The 14,879-nt window shown below is 36.1% G+C and overlaps 1 protein-coding gene across 1 annotated transcript; it reads left to right on the top strand.

Annotated features, from left to right (window-relative positions):
- The first annotated feature begins 698 nt into the window (after nt 1-698).
- Nucleotides 699-6,509, top strand: LOC110904508 (sec1 family domain-containing protein MIP3). The gene is made up of 8 exons (XM_035985156.1): nt 699-951; nt 1,027-1,116; nt 1,757-1,900; nt 2,220-2,369; nt 2,481-2,954; nt 3,694-5,139; nt 5,232-5,300; nt 6,160-6,509. The coding sequence occupies exons 2-8, from the start codon at nt 1,069-1,071 to the stop codon at nt 6,286-6,288; spliced, it is 2,460 nt and encodes an 819-aa protein (XP_035841049.1). The 5' UTR covers nt 699-951; nt 1,027-1,068; the 3' UTR covers nt 6,289-6,509.
- Nucleotides 6,510-14,879: the final 8,370 nt, after the last annotated feature.

Below are 14,879 nucleotides of genomic sequence, written 5' to 3'. Positions count from 1 at the left end.
TTACGCTTTTACTCCCAGCTAAAAATTCTAATTTTGCCCTGGGTTCAAAATTACGTCTTTGCCCCGTTTAAATTTACAGTTTTACCATTATTTTTTTTTCCCATTATAATTAAGATTTTGCCATCACTTTAAAGTTATGCTTTTACCCCGACTTAAAAATAAATTTACGTTTTTGCTCCCAGCTAAAAATTTCAATTTTGCCCTTGGTTCAAAATTACGATTTTGCCCCGTTTAAATTTGCAGTTTTGCCATTAGTTTTTTTTCTCACAGCCAAGTTACGATTTTGCCCTCAAATTAAATTTACATTTTCTCCATTGTTTATGTTTGTTTTCCTGGTTAAATTACAATTTGACCAAGTGTAAAATTACAGTCATGCCGGCAGCTGCCTGGCACTCTCCCATTGGTCCATTTAATTTACGATTTTATCCCTGAAAAAAATTATGATTTCGCCCTCAGTTAAAAATTACTTTTTTTCCATCGTTTTAGTTTTTTTTTTTTGCAAAAGTTTTTTTTAATTGATTGACTCAATTTAACTTTTTCCGTGTCAAGAAGCTGCCTAACACTCGCTCAATAGTCCTGAAAAATTACAGTTTTGCCCTGAGCCGAAAAATACGGTCTTATCATCGTTTTAGCTTTTTTTCCTAACAAAATTATAGGACTGTTTTTTTAATTGATTAACGCACGCGGGACATCAACTAGTTTGACACAAAGAAGAAAAAAAAAACCAGATTTGGGAATTGGGACTATGTTGTATCAACAAACGCTTGCCGGAAGGAGCAAGTCTCATCTTCTTAATCGCAGTTTAGCATCGAAGATCGAAGTAATCGTGCAGAGCAATGGCATATTAGGCGACGCACAGTGAAGAAAGAACAAATAAAACAATCAATTTTTTTTAAAATTTTTCCGATTAGGGCTTAGGATTGAAACCCTCCTCCATCTCAATCAAGACACGTAAGTGCTGTAAGTTGGTTCATTTTTCAGCTACTACCGATTGCATTAACGTGATCCACTTGTTTTCTTCTACAGATTTGAAATTCTACTCTATTCTGAAGATTATCAGCTTTTGATATGGCTTTAGTTAATGTCATCAATTGTTGCCTTGATTCCATCAGAGAAGTAAGTTTTTTTTTTTTTTTGCCATTAATTGTTTTTTTTTATATGTGCATATATATTGTTTCTTGCTTTATGTTTGTAGAATTTTATTGTTTTAGAATCACTATTCAGTAAGTTTAATTAAGACAAATTCTATTTTGTTTGAATTTATGCTCTTAAAATGGTGGATTGGTGGGTGATTTGGTAGAGCATGAATCTTGTAGATTAAGGGGCCGTTTGGCAACATCTGAATGGTTAAGTGCTGAACCAGTAAGAGGTCTGAACCATTAAGAGTCTGTATAATGCTTAACCGTTCAGAGGCAAATGTCTGACCAATTCAGATTAGAGGTCTTAACCATTCAGACTCTGTATAATGCTTAACCATTCAGAGGCAAATGTCTGAATCATTCAGACATCTGCTCGTGAAACAAACAGTCTGAACCATTAAGTGCTGAACCAGTAAGAGGTCTGAACCATTAAATGTAAGTAATTTTGTTGGTTCAACAATGAAAAAGTTCAATTTCAAAATTTAGAATGTAACTTTAGATGTATGTATGGGAGAGTAATAGTATGATTGCAGCTACGGTTATCTCCGTTTTATCTGTATAAAATTTCCATCCGCTATCAACATCTTTTTTTGTGATTGCTTTCTTGTGTTATGCAGATATCTGAGGAACTTAAAGATGCTGTAGTTTATGTGGATGCGGGATGTACAGAAAGTTTCAAGTTTCTTGGGGCATTTGCGGTTTTGTTGGAGATGGGTGCGCTTGCTGTTTGCAGCTTGGAGAGCATGTCTACTCTTGACTCGGTGAGGGACTTTATGCCTTTTTCTGATAAAATGTGGTTTTTGATGTGTTGGCTCATGGATCATATTTTCATGCTTGATATTTCATTGCATTTACATTGCCTTTCGCTTAGATCATAGTATAGTATGAAAGTGCATAAATAACCTTTTTGTGTTTCCAGAAAAGTTGTTATGGCAAGTGATGCAAGCGCGTACCTTTTTTTAAGAGCGAACAAACTTAGTTTTACTCTTAACGTGCTATCTTTTTTATTTTGTTATGGTAATGGTAATACTTTGGGACTTGAAGAATAATTCCGTGACTTTCTTTGCTTACTGATTATAGGCGATTGGTTGGAATCAAAAGAGTGATGTCCAGACAAACGTTGTATTCTTCACTTGCCGCCTTCTAAGTGATTCACATCGATACATTTTACGGCGTTTAAGCACACATAAACGAGTTATCCAGTGCACCATATATACATCTATTTCAGAGGTACTACTTCAGTACTTTGTTCTATTTATTTGTATTATTGTGCGAATCTGATTGGCTTTTATTTTTAAAGTATTTTCTCTGAGAACAATATCTACCATTTTGCTTTTGCAGGTTGGTCAGTCAGCGTATCCCGATTCACCTTTGGGGCCAGACGCTTATCATGAATATCAATCCTTACTTGTGCAAGATTACGAGGAACTCATGAAGAAAAACGATCCAAACGCCACTACTACACACACACATAAGAAGGGGAATCTTATTCCCGAAGACGAGGAGGGTTGGTTGCAGCTTACCCCTCGTGCAGAGGATGATACCCCTAAATCACCGTCTTTTTCAATAGGCCATGTAGGACAGAAACTGATTGCTTATGTTCATCACTTCCCTTTAATTCTCTGCCCTTTTTCTCCGAAGTTCTTTGTGTTACCATCAGAGGGTTCTATTTCCGAGGCGTATTTATCGGCTGACCAAGAGAATGCTATTAGCTCCGGTTTACCTCCCTTAAGTACTGGCACATTTCATGATGGTGAGGATGTACCGCCAGGTGTTGCTCTTACAGCACAGTTTCTTTATAATCTCACAACAAAGGTATTCATTCATTCGGTTATATGTTGTCCTGAATTCCATCCATGCATGCAGGGGTGTAAACGAGCCGAACCTGAGCTTGTCTAAGCTCTAGCTCGCTTGTTTAAATTACGATAGCTTGAGCTTGGCCCGTTTCGGGTTCTCCGTCCAAAGCTTGAGCTCGGTTTGTTAATAACTTTTCAATATGGAGCTCAGCTCGAGCTTTTTATTTTAAGGATTTATTATTTAGTTATTTAGTTATTATTACTACAATTTATGTACATAGTAATATTTATTATATAGAGGCTGGTTAACGTACAATACCACCTTATCGTGCGATGCGTACGTGAGCATCTCAACTGCACATCTGATCTAATCTAAGCCTTCAATTGAACGCTGTGGCACAATAGCAATTAACTTTGCATAATTACGCACGTTATATTGGTGGTCGTGTACCGTCGCATGTTAAAAGCCTTTTGTATCTAAACCTTTCACTATATAATATAATAGGTGTTATATTTATATAAATTATAGGCTCTTTAGGCTCACAGGCCTAATCAAGCTCGGTATGTGAAGCTTGGGCTCGAGCTCGTTCATAAAATGAGCTACAATTTATATTCAGTCTCGGGCTTGAGCTCGTTTAAGCTCGGCTTGTTTTGAGCATTCCGCAAGTCAATCCGAGTAGCTCACAGACGGCTTAACTCGTTTATACCTTTACATGCATTTGTCTTTCTTGATGTTTGTTTGTTTCTAATAATTGTAGATGGAACTAAAACTTGAAATATTTTCGCTTGGTGATACATCAAGAACCATTGGGAAGCTTATGACAGACATGTCTAGTCTTTACGACGTTGGTCGGCGTAAACGATCTGCCGGGCTATTGCTTATTGACCGCACGGTTGACCTTCTTACCCCTTGTTGCCATGGAGATTCTCTTGTTGACCGAATCTTTTCATCTGTTCCGCGTAGGACCCGCGCAGTGGCAAAGGGTTCACAAACCCAACCAAACCTACCGCGTGCTCCTCTTGATGTTCAGATACCTCTAGCAGATGTTCTTAGAGAAGTCCCACCGAAGACAAACGTTCAACTTTTTGAAGCTTTTTTACGCGGGTGGAATTCTTATGATTCGGCTACACAAATAAACACGTTAGTGAGTCTCGGTGACGATTTTTCCGAAAGCGAGCTGCTTAACGGGTCGTTAGTAGCCACCGAAAGCTTTAACGGGACACCGTATTTGGAATCTAGTTTAGATAGAAGAACAAAAGACGGTACCATATTAATCAAGAAGTTGCTTCAAGAAACGCTACGTAAAGAAAAAATGTCCATGAATCCAAAAACAGATTTACAGCTTATGATTAGAGCTCTTGCTAAAAGTCAATCGTGTTTCATGCGAAACAAAGGAATTATACAGCTGGCAGCTGCCACCTCATACGCTATGAGTGAAAAATATCGCGCCAAATGGGATTCATTTATAAGTGCTGAGAAAATACTCAATATAAGCGCTGGAGACACAAGCCAAGACCTTTCTAGACAAATGTGTGACATCATCAACAAAAGTTGTTTTGGAGAGTCTGAATCGTCCTCACAGGGGCTATTTTCAGTTGAAGACGCGTTTCTGTTAACGGTAACGGGATATATATTGGCCGGAGAGAATTTCCCGACGTCAGGTTCAGCTGGCCCTTTCTCTTGGCAAGAGGAACATTTTCTTAAAGAAGCTATTGTGGATGCGATTCTCGAAAATCCAAAGCTAGCGAAGTATAAGTTTCTCAACGGTTTGTTACATGATCTTGAAGCTAACTTGAAAAAGAAAAAAGATGGGGAAATTACAGAAGAGCCCTCGAAGGCGTTAGAAAGCGATGACGATCAGTGGGGAACGTGGGGTGAAGAAGAAGAAGATGCTGATAAGGATACAAGTAACGAGAATGTCTACAGTGACATGCAGTTGAAACTAGAGTTAAGGGATCGAGTCGATAATCTATTTAAGTTCTTTCATAAATTAACTAATTTAAAGGGCAATAAAGGAATTAGAGAAATGGCATTGAGCTTGGAGAATAGCATCGGTGATGATGACCCATATTCCAGAAAGGGATTACTTTATAAGCTTTTAACAAGAATACTGAGCAAATACGATGTACCTGGTTTGGAATATCATTCGTCTACCGTTGGTCGCCTTTTTAAAAGCGGGTTTGGAAGGTTTGGCTTGGGTCAGGTACGCAAATGATCATACTTCATGCATCTTAATTATATGAATTGCCGTATATCAATTATTTAGATGCTGAATATTTATTTTAAATTGGGCAGGCAAAACCAAGTCTCTCTGATCAAAATGTTATACTGGTGTTTGTTGTGGGAGGCATGAATGGCATTGAGGTACTTATTTATCCACTTGTATCTTCTGTCTCTGTTAATAGTTGAATGCAGATATATACAGAATTACGCATTTGCACCTCGCAATTATGACCTAGGGTTGATTTGTATAATATTTTATAGCTAGACGGGTTTACTTGAGCCACCCAAATTATACAACGGGTCAAAATGGGTCACTCCTATAAAGCTAGCTAGATGGGTCACTACTATAAAAACTGTTTAATTTAGAATGTGTCGAGCCAATGATCTCTAGATCAAGTGGTGGAGGGCTTGCATTTCTCTTGAGAGATGCAGGTTCGACTCCCACTTGGTGCAGAGTGAGGCACTGGTGGGCAATGATAGGAGACCCAGGGAAACCTGGGTTGGATCCTTGAGCCAAACGGGTTTTACCGGTAATTCTACTGTCGTGCCTACGGGCGGGTGGGTTACCAGGTTTTCCCCGGAATTGGTGGTGGACTCGGGTTACTCTCGGAGTACTCTGTTTGTCCAGTGGGTGCCCCGAGAGTGTTCGGGATTGATTCTGTTGGCCGTTCAAAAAAAAAAAAAAAAACTTAGAATGTGTCGAAATGGGCCAATACCACCCATCGTCAATGTATCTTGCCACCACCTACTGGCGGCAACTGACATGACAGCCGTCACCGTAACCTCCACTACCGCCCTTGCCAAGTTGCCGTCACTACATGTGCCACCACACACATCACAAGTTGAACCCACCTTACCAGAAGCTATTTTGACCCAAACCCAATTTGACCTATCAGCTTACCTAACCCGACCGTTTTGCGGATATTGCTGCTTTTTATTTATTTATTTATTTAATTTCTTTTTTTTTTGTCTGATCATGTAACGCTGTTCTGTATTGAAGGTACTTGAAGCTCAGGAGGCATTATCTGAAAGCGGAAGAGCGGATGTAGAAGTTGTTCTTGGTGGAACGACCTTTTTAACTCCTGCCGATATGCTTGATTTACTTTTAGGTGACTCTAGTTACATTTGATCTATATAACACCACTTTTCCCCTTGTGTTTCTGTAAAATCAAACATCGGTACAGAAATATATAAACGTGTTGCCAAGTTTTGTGACGTGACGTTACACAAGTGAATTGAACGCTTTCGTATGTCGCTAAAGTCATGAGCTGTTTTACAAGAACTCTCTGTTGGAGTTTATTATGGAAACTAGTATGATTATTAAATGAAGATTGGATATGTGATGAGGTATTTATTTATTTTAATTGAAATTGGCTTCTATGTAAAAAGAAAGGAGTTTTTTCCTAAACTAGTGTAGTTACAAAAAATATTTACCTTTTTGGGTACTTTAAAAAATATTTACCAAAATGGGTACTTTCCTTTATCTCTTTTATTTTTATTAAATACTTGTTTCTCTCTCATAATCTAATTGAATAAAGCCTAAATTAATGGTACTAAATAAAATATAATAGTTAATTTAAAAAAAAACTTACATTTTTGTATTTTTTTTTATTTCACGTTTTTTTAATTAGTGTTTCTCGGCTTTTAATTTGGCTTTAAGAATAAAAAACCAATTTAATCATTTACTTAATTTATAATTAACAGTGTAATCTTATTCTCCTTATTATTATATATACTATAGATTAAATAGTTATACATTTGATTTTTTTTTTTAAATTGTTGTAGACTAAAATAATTTTAAAAATTAAAAAAAAATCGAATGTATAACTATTTAATCTATAGTATACATAATAATAAGGAGAATAAGATTACACTGTTAATTATAAATTAAGTAAATGATTAAATTGGTTTTTTATTCTTAAAGCCAAATTAAAAGCTGAGAAACAATAATAAAAAGAACGTGAAATAAAAAAATTACAAAAATGTAAGTTTTTTAAATTAACTATTATATTTTATTTAGGTATCATTAATTTAGGCTTTATTTAATTAGATTATGAGAGAGAAACAAGTATTTAATAAAAATAAAAGAGATAAAGGAAAGTACCCATTTTGGTAAATATTTTTTAAAGTACCTAAAAAGGTAAATATTTTTTGTAACTACACTAGTTTAGGAAAAAACTCAAAAGAAAGTCCAGTATAACAATTAGAAATGTTGAGTAAACTAAGAGACTTCTACTTAAAAGATACAAAAAACGTGAGTCAATAAGCAACATCGGTGTTCGAATCCTGAAACTTTAATCAAGACCATATGTAGTGTTACGTGACCGTGAAAGAGCTGGGCGACAAATCAGACCCACGGTCATTGAACTATGCGCCATGGTGTCGTGATAGGGGGTTGTATTCGTATGTTGTGATAAGGGTTTGGATGGGGAGGGAGGTGAGATGATCGTTGACGCCATATTATGAGAAAATTAAGCCGTTGTGACATGTATAAAAAAAAGAAACTTAGTTAAAAAAAACCCTATAAATAGTTGATGAATTCTCTACTTTCTTTTAAACTGTAACTTTGTAAAATAGTAACCAAGCTTTAAAAGTGTTTCAATTAGGTCACTCAAGTTTCAAAAATATTCCAATCAGGTCACTCAACATTCATTCTTCATTAAAATTAAGGGTTTTGTCATCCATTTCATAGGTAACCATGGTATAGTGATGTGAATTTTTGTTTCTTTTTTCTCTTTTATTTGATGTTAACGTCGAGTGATGACGTGGATTGTAACTTGTTTTTTAAATTTTTAATGTAATTAAATGGTTTTTATTTTTAATAAATATAATTTCATATATTAAAATAATTCGCCTCCAACATTTTATGCTCCATTTTTTTCTTGACAAATGGAAAAAAGGACAATACTCGATTTGAATGTTAAGTTATCTAATTGGGACAAAAACGACACCAATGATCTGATTAGAACACTTTTAAAACTTGGTTACTATTCTGTGAAAATTTCCTTTTTTTTTTAAACCAAAAACTCTCCTACACTTTCTTACTGAAAAATTTAAATCTTCATCGATCATTTGACGGGATGGGATCTTAAATTCGCCGAGAGGATGATACATGAGATTAGGAAAAAAAATACGTGTTTAGTATTTTTTTATAATGTCGTTTGGTGCGTCTTTTTTTTATGTAATGCTTAAGAAATTAAAATTAACTAGTTGATTTTCCGACCCTTCGTTGTGACGGGAATCCAATGTCTGCAAAACGTGTGTTGACAACGGCAAGCGGAACATAGATAAAAATGATGTAGGAACGATAGTTACTCCGTCCTAAAAACGATTTTAAAAAATCTAATATATAATAGTAGGACCAACACGTTCTACATGTTGGAAATTCGGTTGTTTTCAGTTCAGTTATGACGTTACTAACACATTAAAATATGGATGAGCTCGGTACCGGTAATGGCACCGAAAGTACCGATCCCGAAAATAATCGAAATTAGGTACCGGCACCAAAACTGCTCGGTACTATACGGTATGGTATTTGAAGGTAAAAATAAGTAAATACGGGTATGGTGCTAGACCGGTGTCGAACTGAAAGTAACGATTCTGAAAACGCCAAACGGTGGGTACCAAATTGGTACCGAAAATGATTTGGTATAGTAAATTTGGTACTCATGCGATACCGGTTTGATTACAGGATTTGATACCATTTGCTCATCAATAATTTAAATATCCAAATTAAATTTACGTGTTACAATTCATTCATTACAGAAAAAGACAAAAAAGAAAACAAAAGAAGTTGTGTATATAAAACCTCATTCAAACGAAATACAATTTACTTACCACGTGTATGAAAATCAATCTAAACGGTGCAATTACTTGCGTTGCTACATGGCATGAGCTCAAAGGTGATGTTAGGGATGAGCTCGGTACCGAAAACCCCTAAAAGTGGGTACCGGTACCGAATATACATGGTACGACAACGGTACAATACCAGTAAAGTAAAAACCGGTACCGAAAATGTCAAAAGTCGGTACCGAAAATTTCAAAAGTCGGTACCAAATTGGTACCGAAATTGTATCCGGTTCGGTAAATTTAAGTCGGTACCGAATTAGTACCGAAAATTTCAAAAGTCGGTACCAAATTGGTACCGAAAATGTGTCCGGTTCGGTAAATTTGATACCAGTACCCGGTACCATTTGTTTATCCTTATGTGTGTGACTGTTCATTTAGTTGTGTTATCAAAATACAGGTAAATATTAACATTTTTGTTTTTTAATAAGTGCTTAAACTAGTTAATGTTAATTGTTTAAAAACTAGTATTAAGCACCCCCGCGTTGCGGCGAGGGCAAGTATTAATTCCACACTACTAACAGCGACCACCGACATTGAAGTTGCGGCGTGTTAATGCGAAAAAATTAAACCGAAACGTAAAACATAGAATAAAATAACTAAGTTGATATAGGACTCGCGCGTTATGATCAACCCGCATCTATTTTTTCCCGTTTGACAGGTTCATCGTAACCTATGTATAATATATATCATTACCAATATACAAACCATAATGCATACATTACAACAACCATTGCATCAAGATCTTGCAAATTATATTTATACAAGATTTTGGCTAAATTAATTAGATTATTATAAATAATAATAATTTATAAATAAACAACACAACTTTGAATGGATCAAACCGATTGAATATGGTAAGATAATGAAATCATTATTTGATTAGGGTACAACCACTTAAGCACAATTTACACCCATACATGCATACAAAACAAATTGAATTTGGTAAGTTAATGAAACCATTATTTGATTAAGGTACAATCACTTGAACACAATTTACAACCAAACAATATAAATGTATAATAACACCTTGCAAGACAAACCCTTAATGCAGAACTTACAACTTACTAATGCACTCACTTGTTGTAAATTAATAGTATATAATATAATATAAATATATAAATACCTAATGAGATTGATTAATAATAAATTTAAATACGTGTCACTTTTTCCCCTCTCACTATTACATACAACCCAAGGGAAAACACGATGGGCACTTTATTATGTATCAATTTTGCTTTTAATCTTCACCATTTAGTTACAGGGTCAATATCGGAAAAATCTGGGCCAATCAAATAGATTTTGAAAAAGTATGTGATCGCTTGAGAGTTAAATGTCATTTTAGGTCTGGTAATTTGAGTCATTTTCTCAGTTTAGTTCAAATGTTTTATTTTTTTTTTATAGGTCTAAAAAGGTTTCACCGTCATCATTTTAGTTCACTGGGTTAACTTTATCTATTTTTTCTGTTAACCAGAATGGCAATTCGGTCATTTTATATGTAATTTTGTTAACTAGAAAGACAATTCGGCCATATAAAACGACCGAATCGCCTTTCTCGTTAACATAAATAATGGATGAAGTTAACCCAGTGGACTAAAATGGCAACAGTGAAACCTTTTTGGACACACAGAAGAAAAATGAAACATTTGGATTGAACTGGCAAAATAATCCAAACCATAGGGGCTAAAATGACATTTAACTCGATCGCTTGACCTTAGTCTACCCTTAGTGGGTGCGCGGCCAAAAACGACACACCTTGACTTACACCACTCAACTAGGAAAGAAAAACAATGCACTATCCATAACTTGATACATGACTACTCATAAATAACAAGCGTTGGCTTTCACTTTTGTCGCTTTTGGTATATTCGTCAACGAAGTCACATGAGAGGGGAACATTGTTACTGTTAGGGCAGGATTTTTTAATGACCTATGATCCTCATGTGTTATCCTATTAGTGATTCTTACTTCTGTGACAGATAGTGATCCTCAGAAGTGCTTCAGGATCAGGATCATGGATCACCTTAAGGATCCTTATACTAACGATTGTTTACTTCGAATTTCGTATTGCTTTGCAGGAGTAACAAGTTGGACTTGGTCTTGGCAACGTTACTAAGGAATATTCCACGGTTATTTCGCAGCTGTTTGACTGAAAATGGACGTTGTGGAGAACGTGGGAGCATGGCACGAATTGCAGATAGTTAGTTAGCATAGTTAACTTCTATTTTTAAAAGGGGTAGCGAGCTAGTTTTAAAAAAACACTTGGCTAATTTTGGCTACAAACACTCGTACAGCAACATTCTTGAGCATACAGCAAAACACTTAGCAATTCTACACATTTTCTGCACTTTACACTATAGTGATCCTTGTACCTAGCTCGTTATTATCCGAAGTTGTAAACAATTATTGGTTAATTTGAAGTTGGTGATTGATAGTTTCCATCACCCGAGGTTTTTTATGCCGGAGATCATTCATTGATCAAGGGCTTTTTCCTCGTATAAATCTTTGTGTCACTTGTGCAATTTATCTAAGTGATCCTTATCGTTGTTCCTCAATTCAAGCATCATACCCCATAACAGAGAGTTTGGTTATATTATCCTCATTTGATTTTTGACCAAAACAGTTTGGCGCCCACCGTGGGGCAATTGGTGCTTCGTTCCTAAGAAGTTTTTCTGTTTGTGATCATTCCGGTTCATTGCATTCAAGTACATGGCTTCATCATCAAAGAATACTTCTACTGCAATGTCTGCGGTCAATTCATCTCAGGGCATTCCACCCTTGCCTCCAACACCTGCTGGATCTCAGAAAAATGCTGAGAAGAAACCAACTCCCATTTTCTCAAAACCTCCAACTTCTTCTGCTTCTTATACTCCTACTACTAGTGACATGTTTACTTTGATTTTACAGATGAAGGAGCATATACAGCAACAGGATAAGACCAACGAAAGGATTCTCAAAGAAATCGGAGATCTCAAGAAACAAAAGAGATCGACAGAGGATCATTCCCCACTGGTGCCCAGATCTTTGAATTTTGATACTCCGGTGATAACTTCTCAGCCTTTAGTGATTCCAGACGTTCAATATGTGGGAGGGCCAAAAGGAGTGCACTACGGATCAACAACAGTGACTCAGGCATCAGGTTCATACTTCCAGCCAACAGGATTCTATCCTCAGCATATAGGATCCTTCGCGAGTTCAGGAGGATACCCAGGAGCGCAGCAGATTCAAGGGTTCTGGCCGTTTCAAGGTGTAACGCCCTGCGTTTTCAAACTTCCTACATTTAGAAACCTTACGTGAAATTCTAACTTTGGAAATCTTGTGTTCTTATAACCATTCTTTCATTGTAATCGTTGTAAAATACGGAACTTGCTACGTAAATAAAACTTGTACATTACACTTTTTACCTAGTTAAATCATGTTTTATTTCATATTTCACCTTGTTACAAGTTAGGGGAAGCATTGTTGCACATTATTACACAACTTAATTAACAAAATTACTCATTATAATGTTTTAAAAAATAAAAAAAATAAAGAAATATGGCAGCCCAATTCAGCAAAATTCAGCCCCATATAGTTGGGTTTTGTGGGCTAGTTTCAAGGTGTAACCCCTTCTAAACACTTCCAAAGCCCAACCCATTGAAACCCTAATCCTTCCCCCTATAAATACCACTTATAACCAGCCTCCCTACCACTTTTGCAACCCTAAAAACTCACAAAACATCCACCAAACCGTAGCTGAAAGCAAGGGTTCGAGTAGATTGACACCCCTTCACGAAAATGAGCATAACTCACTCAATTCTTATCCGATTCACTCGATTCTTTTTCCTACTTGCTTGTATAATCATGGGGTTCGATTCCTAGACTTCTCCTTGGAGAAATCAGACCTGGAAATGCCCCGAAATAGTCCATAAACTTTCTGTTTGTTTTTATGTTCATCAAAAACTTGTTTAAACCTATGCAACTTGTGTCTAACACATCTCATACCTATGTCCTAATGTTTACAACTTATCCCATGGTTGGTTAAGCTTAAAAACAAGGTTGAGACATTTAAAATCAGAGGATTAAACCTCATAAACTTGGTGTTTTGTTTAGGGTTTTTAACCCACAAGTCATGTCAAACTTTGTCTTTGATACATGAGTGATTATGGAACAACTTGGGTTGTCCAAACATACAATCCTCACATGATTTGATGATTTCTCTTAGTTAGTGTGTATATTTCTTATTCTTTATTGTATGTTCATGACCCTCCTTGGTTGTTTTTTTTACATCAAGTGTAGTGGTGAACACATAGAGGTGCCTAAATGGAAGACTTGATCTTCCTACCTCCTACATGACTTCTATGACATTTAGAGGTACCAAAATGAAGATTTTAATCTTCTACCTCATGCTTGAACTATTGGACATATATTATATAACCTAAATATATTATTCGAATAATCGAATCTTTGATGATGAACTAGTGTTCATATGTCGGGGTACTAGATTACATCATCCTAGACTATGATAACTTGTCACGATTCTAATGGAACCTTGTTCCATGAAAACATCTAAACTCCTTCGAGTTTCCTAGTGTCAAGAACAAGCATCATATGTACTAAATGATTATTTTCCATGTTATTCTCATATCTTATTTTTATGTTGTTTTAAACACCGAATCTCGACTCTAAACATACTTGAACCTTAACCCTTATACATTCGGACTCTAAATCTCTACTCGTCAACAATTGGATAATCGGAAAACATATGCAAACTTTGTGAGTATACTCGTACTTTTCCCCTTTTTACTTTTACTACTTTTGGGGTGTAACATGTTTACCTATTGAAACTTACACATGAACTTTTGTCTAAACACATGAACATTCCTATAACATGCTTGTATATGTGATGACTTGATACTTTAAATTTGGGTGATTCTTATGTGTTGAACTTATCATTAACTTCGTACGAGCCAAACCTTGACATATGTAGCGCTATAGGATTAACGACCCGCCTCTACTGAAACTTTGGTTATGTCATGAGCAAGTTGCGTTTTCTTGGTTTGATATGTTAGACACATGCCATGTTTAAATGTTTATCTTGAATCACATGCTTGCTATGAGGAATTGTTCAAACTTATCTTTTGCTATGTACGTATCAAACTTGTATACTCGCCTTTGCTTTTGCATTTAACTTTATTTTAAACATGTTACAGGTTGATGAGGACGATGCTAAGAAAAGAAGTAGCGTTGATGCCTAGATACACATATAGACGTTAGGGTTTAATATGTTGTATCAAATTTTGTTATGTTATCATGTTGTTATGTTAAACTTGTTGTATTTGAATTTCTTGTAATGTTGACTATTTGAAGTTATGAAATGAAATGAAATTTGGAATTTCTAAATATTGTCACAAATAGCGTTATGATGTCTCTAGCAATCTTCACACTTCGTCTCATCCCGATGTTTCCGCCATTGGTTGGGGTGTGACACAAGGATCATCCCAGGTTCAAGGATCCTCCTTTGTTCCAGGATCATCCCAGGTTCAAGGATCTTCCTTTGTTCCAGGATCATCCCCGGTTCAAGGATCCTCCTTTGTTCCAGGATCATCCCAGGTTCAAGGATCCTCCTTTGTTCCAGGATCATCCCAGGTTCAAGGATCCTCCTTTGTTCAAAGATCATCCCAGTTTCAAGGATCCTTCCAGATGCCGGGATCCTTAAGGAGTTTGCAATCAGGAAGTTCGGATGTCCATCAGGGAGATTTTATTCCAATGCAGACCATTGCTTCTACTGGTCCTTCGATCATCCCAGAGTCTCAACAATATGGGTTCACATCCGGTGTTCCTAATATAAACCCGGTGGGAGGTAACACTCTTAATAATTCTCTTACTACTAAT

This window comes from Helianthus annuus, chromosome 16 (genome assembly GCF_002127325.2).
Source record: "Helianthus annuus cultivar XRQ/B chromosome 16, HanXRQr2.0-SUNRISE, whole genome shotgun sequence".
Classification (NCBI taxonomy): domain Eukaryota; kingdom Viridiplantae; phylum Streptophyta; class Magnoliopsida; order Asterales; family Asteraceae; genus Helianthus; species Helianthus annuus.
This window is presented reverse-complemented; position numbering and strand designations above follow the sequence as displayed.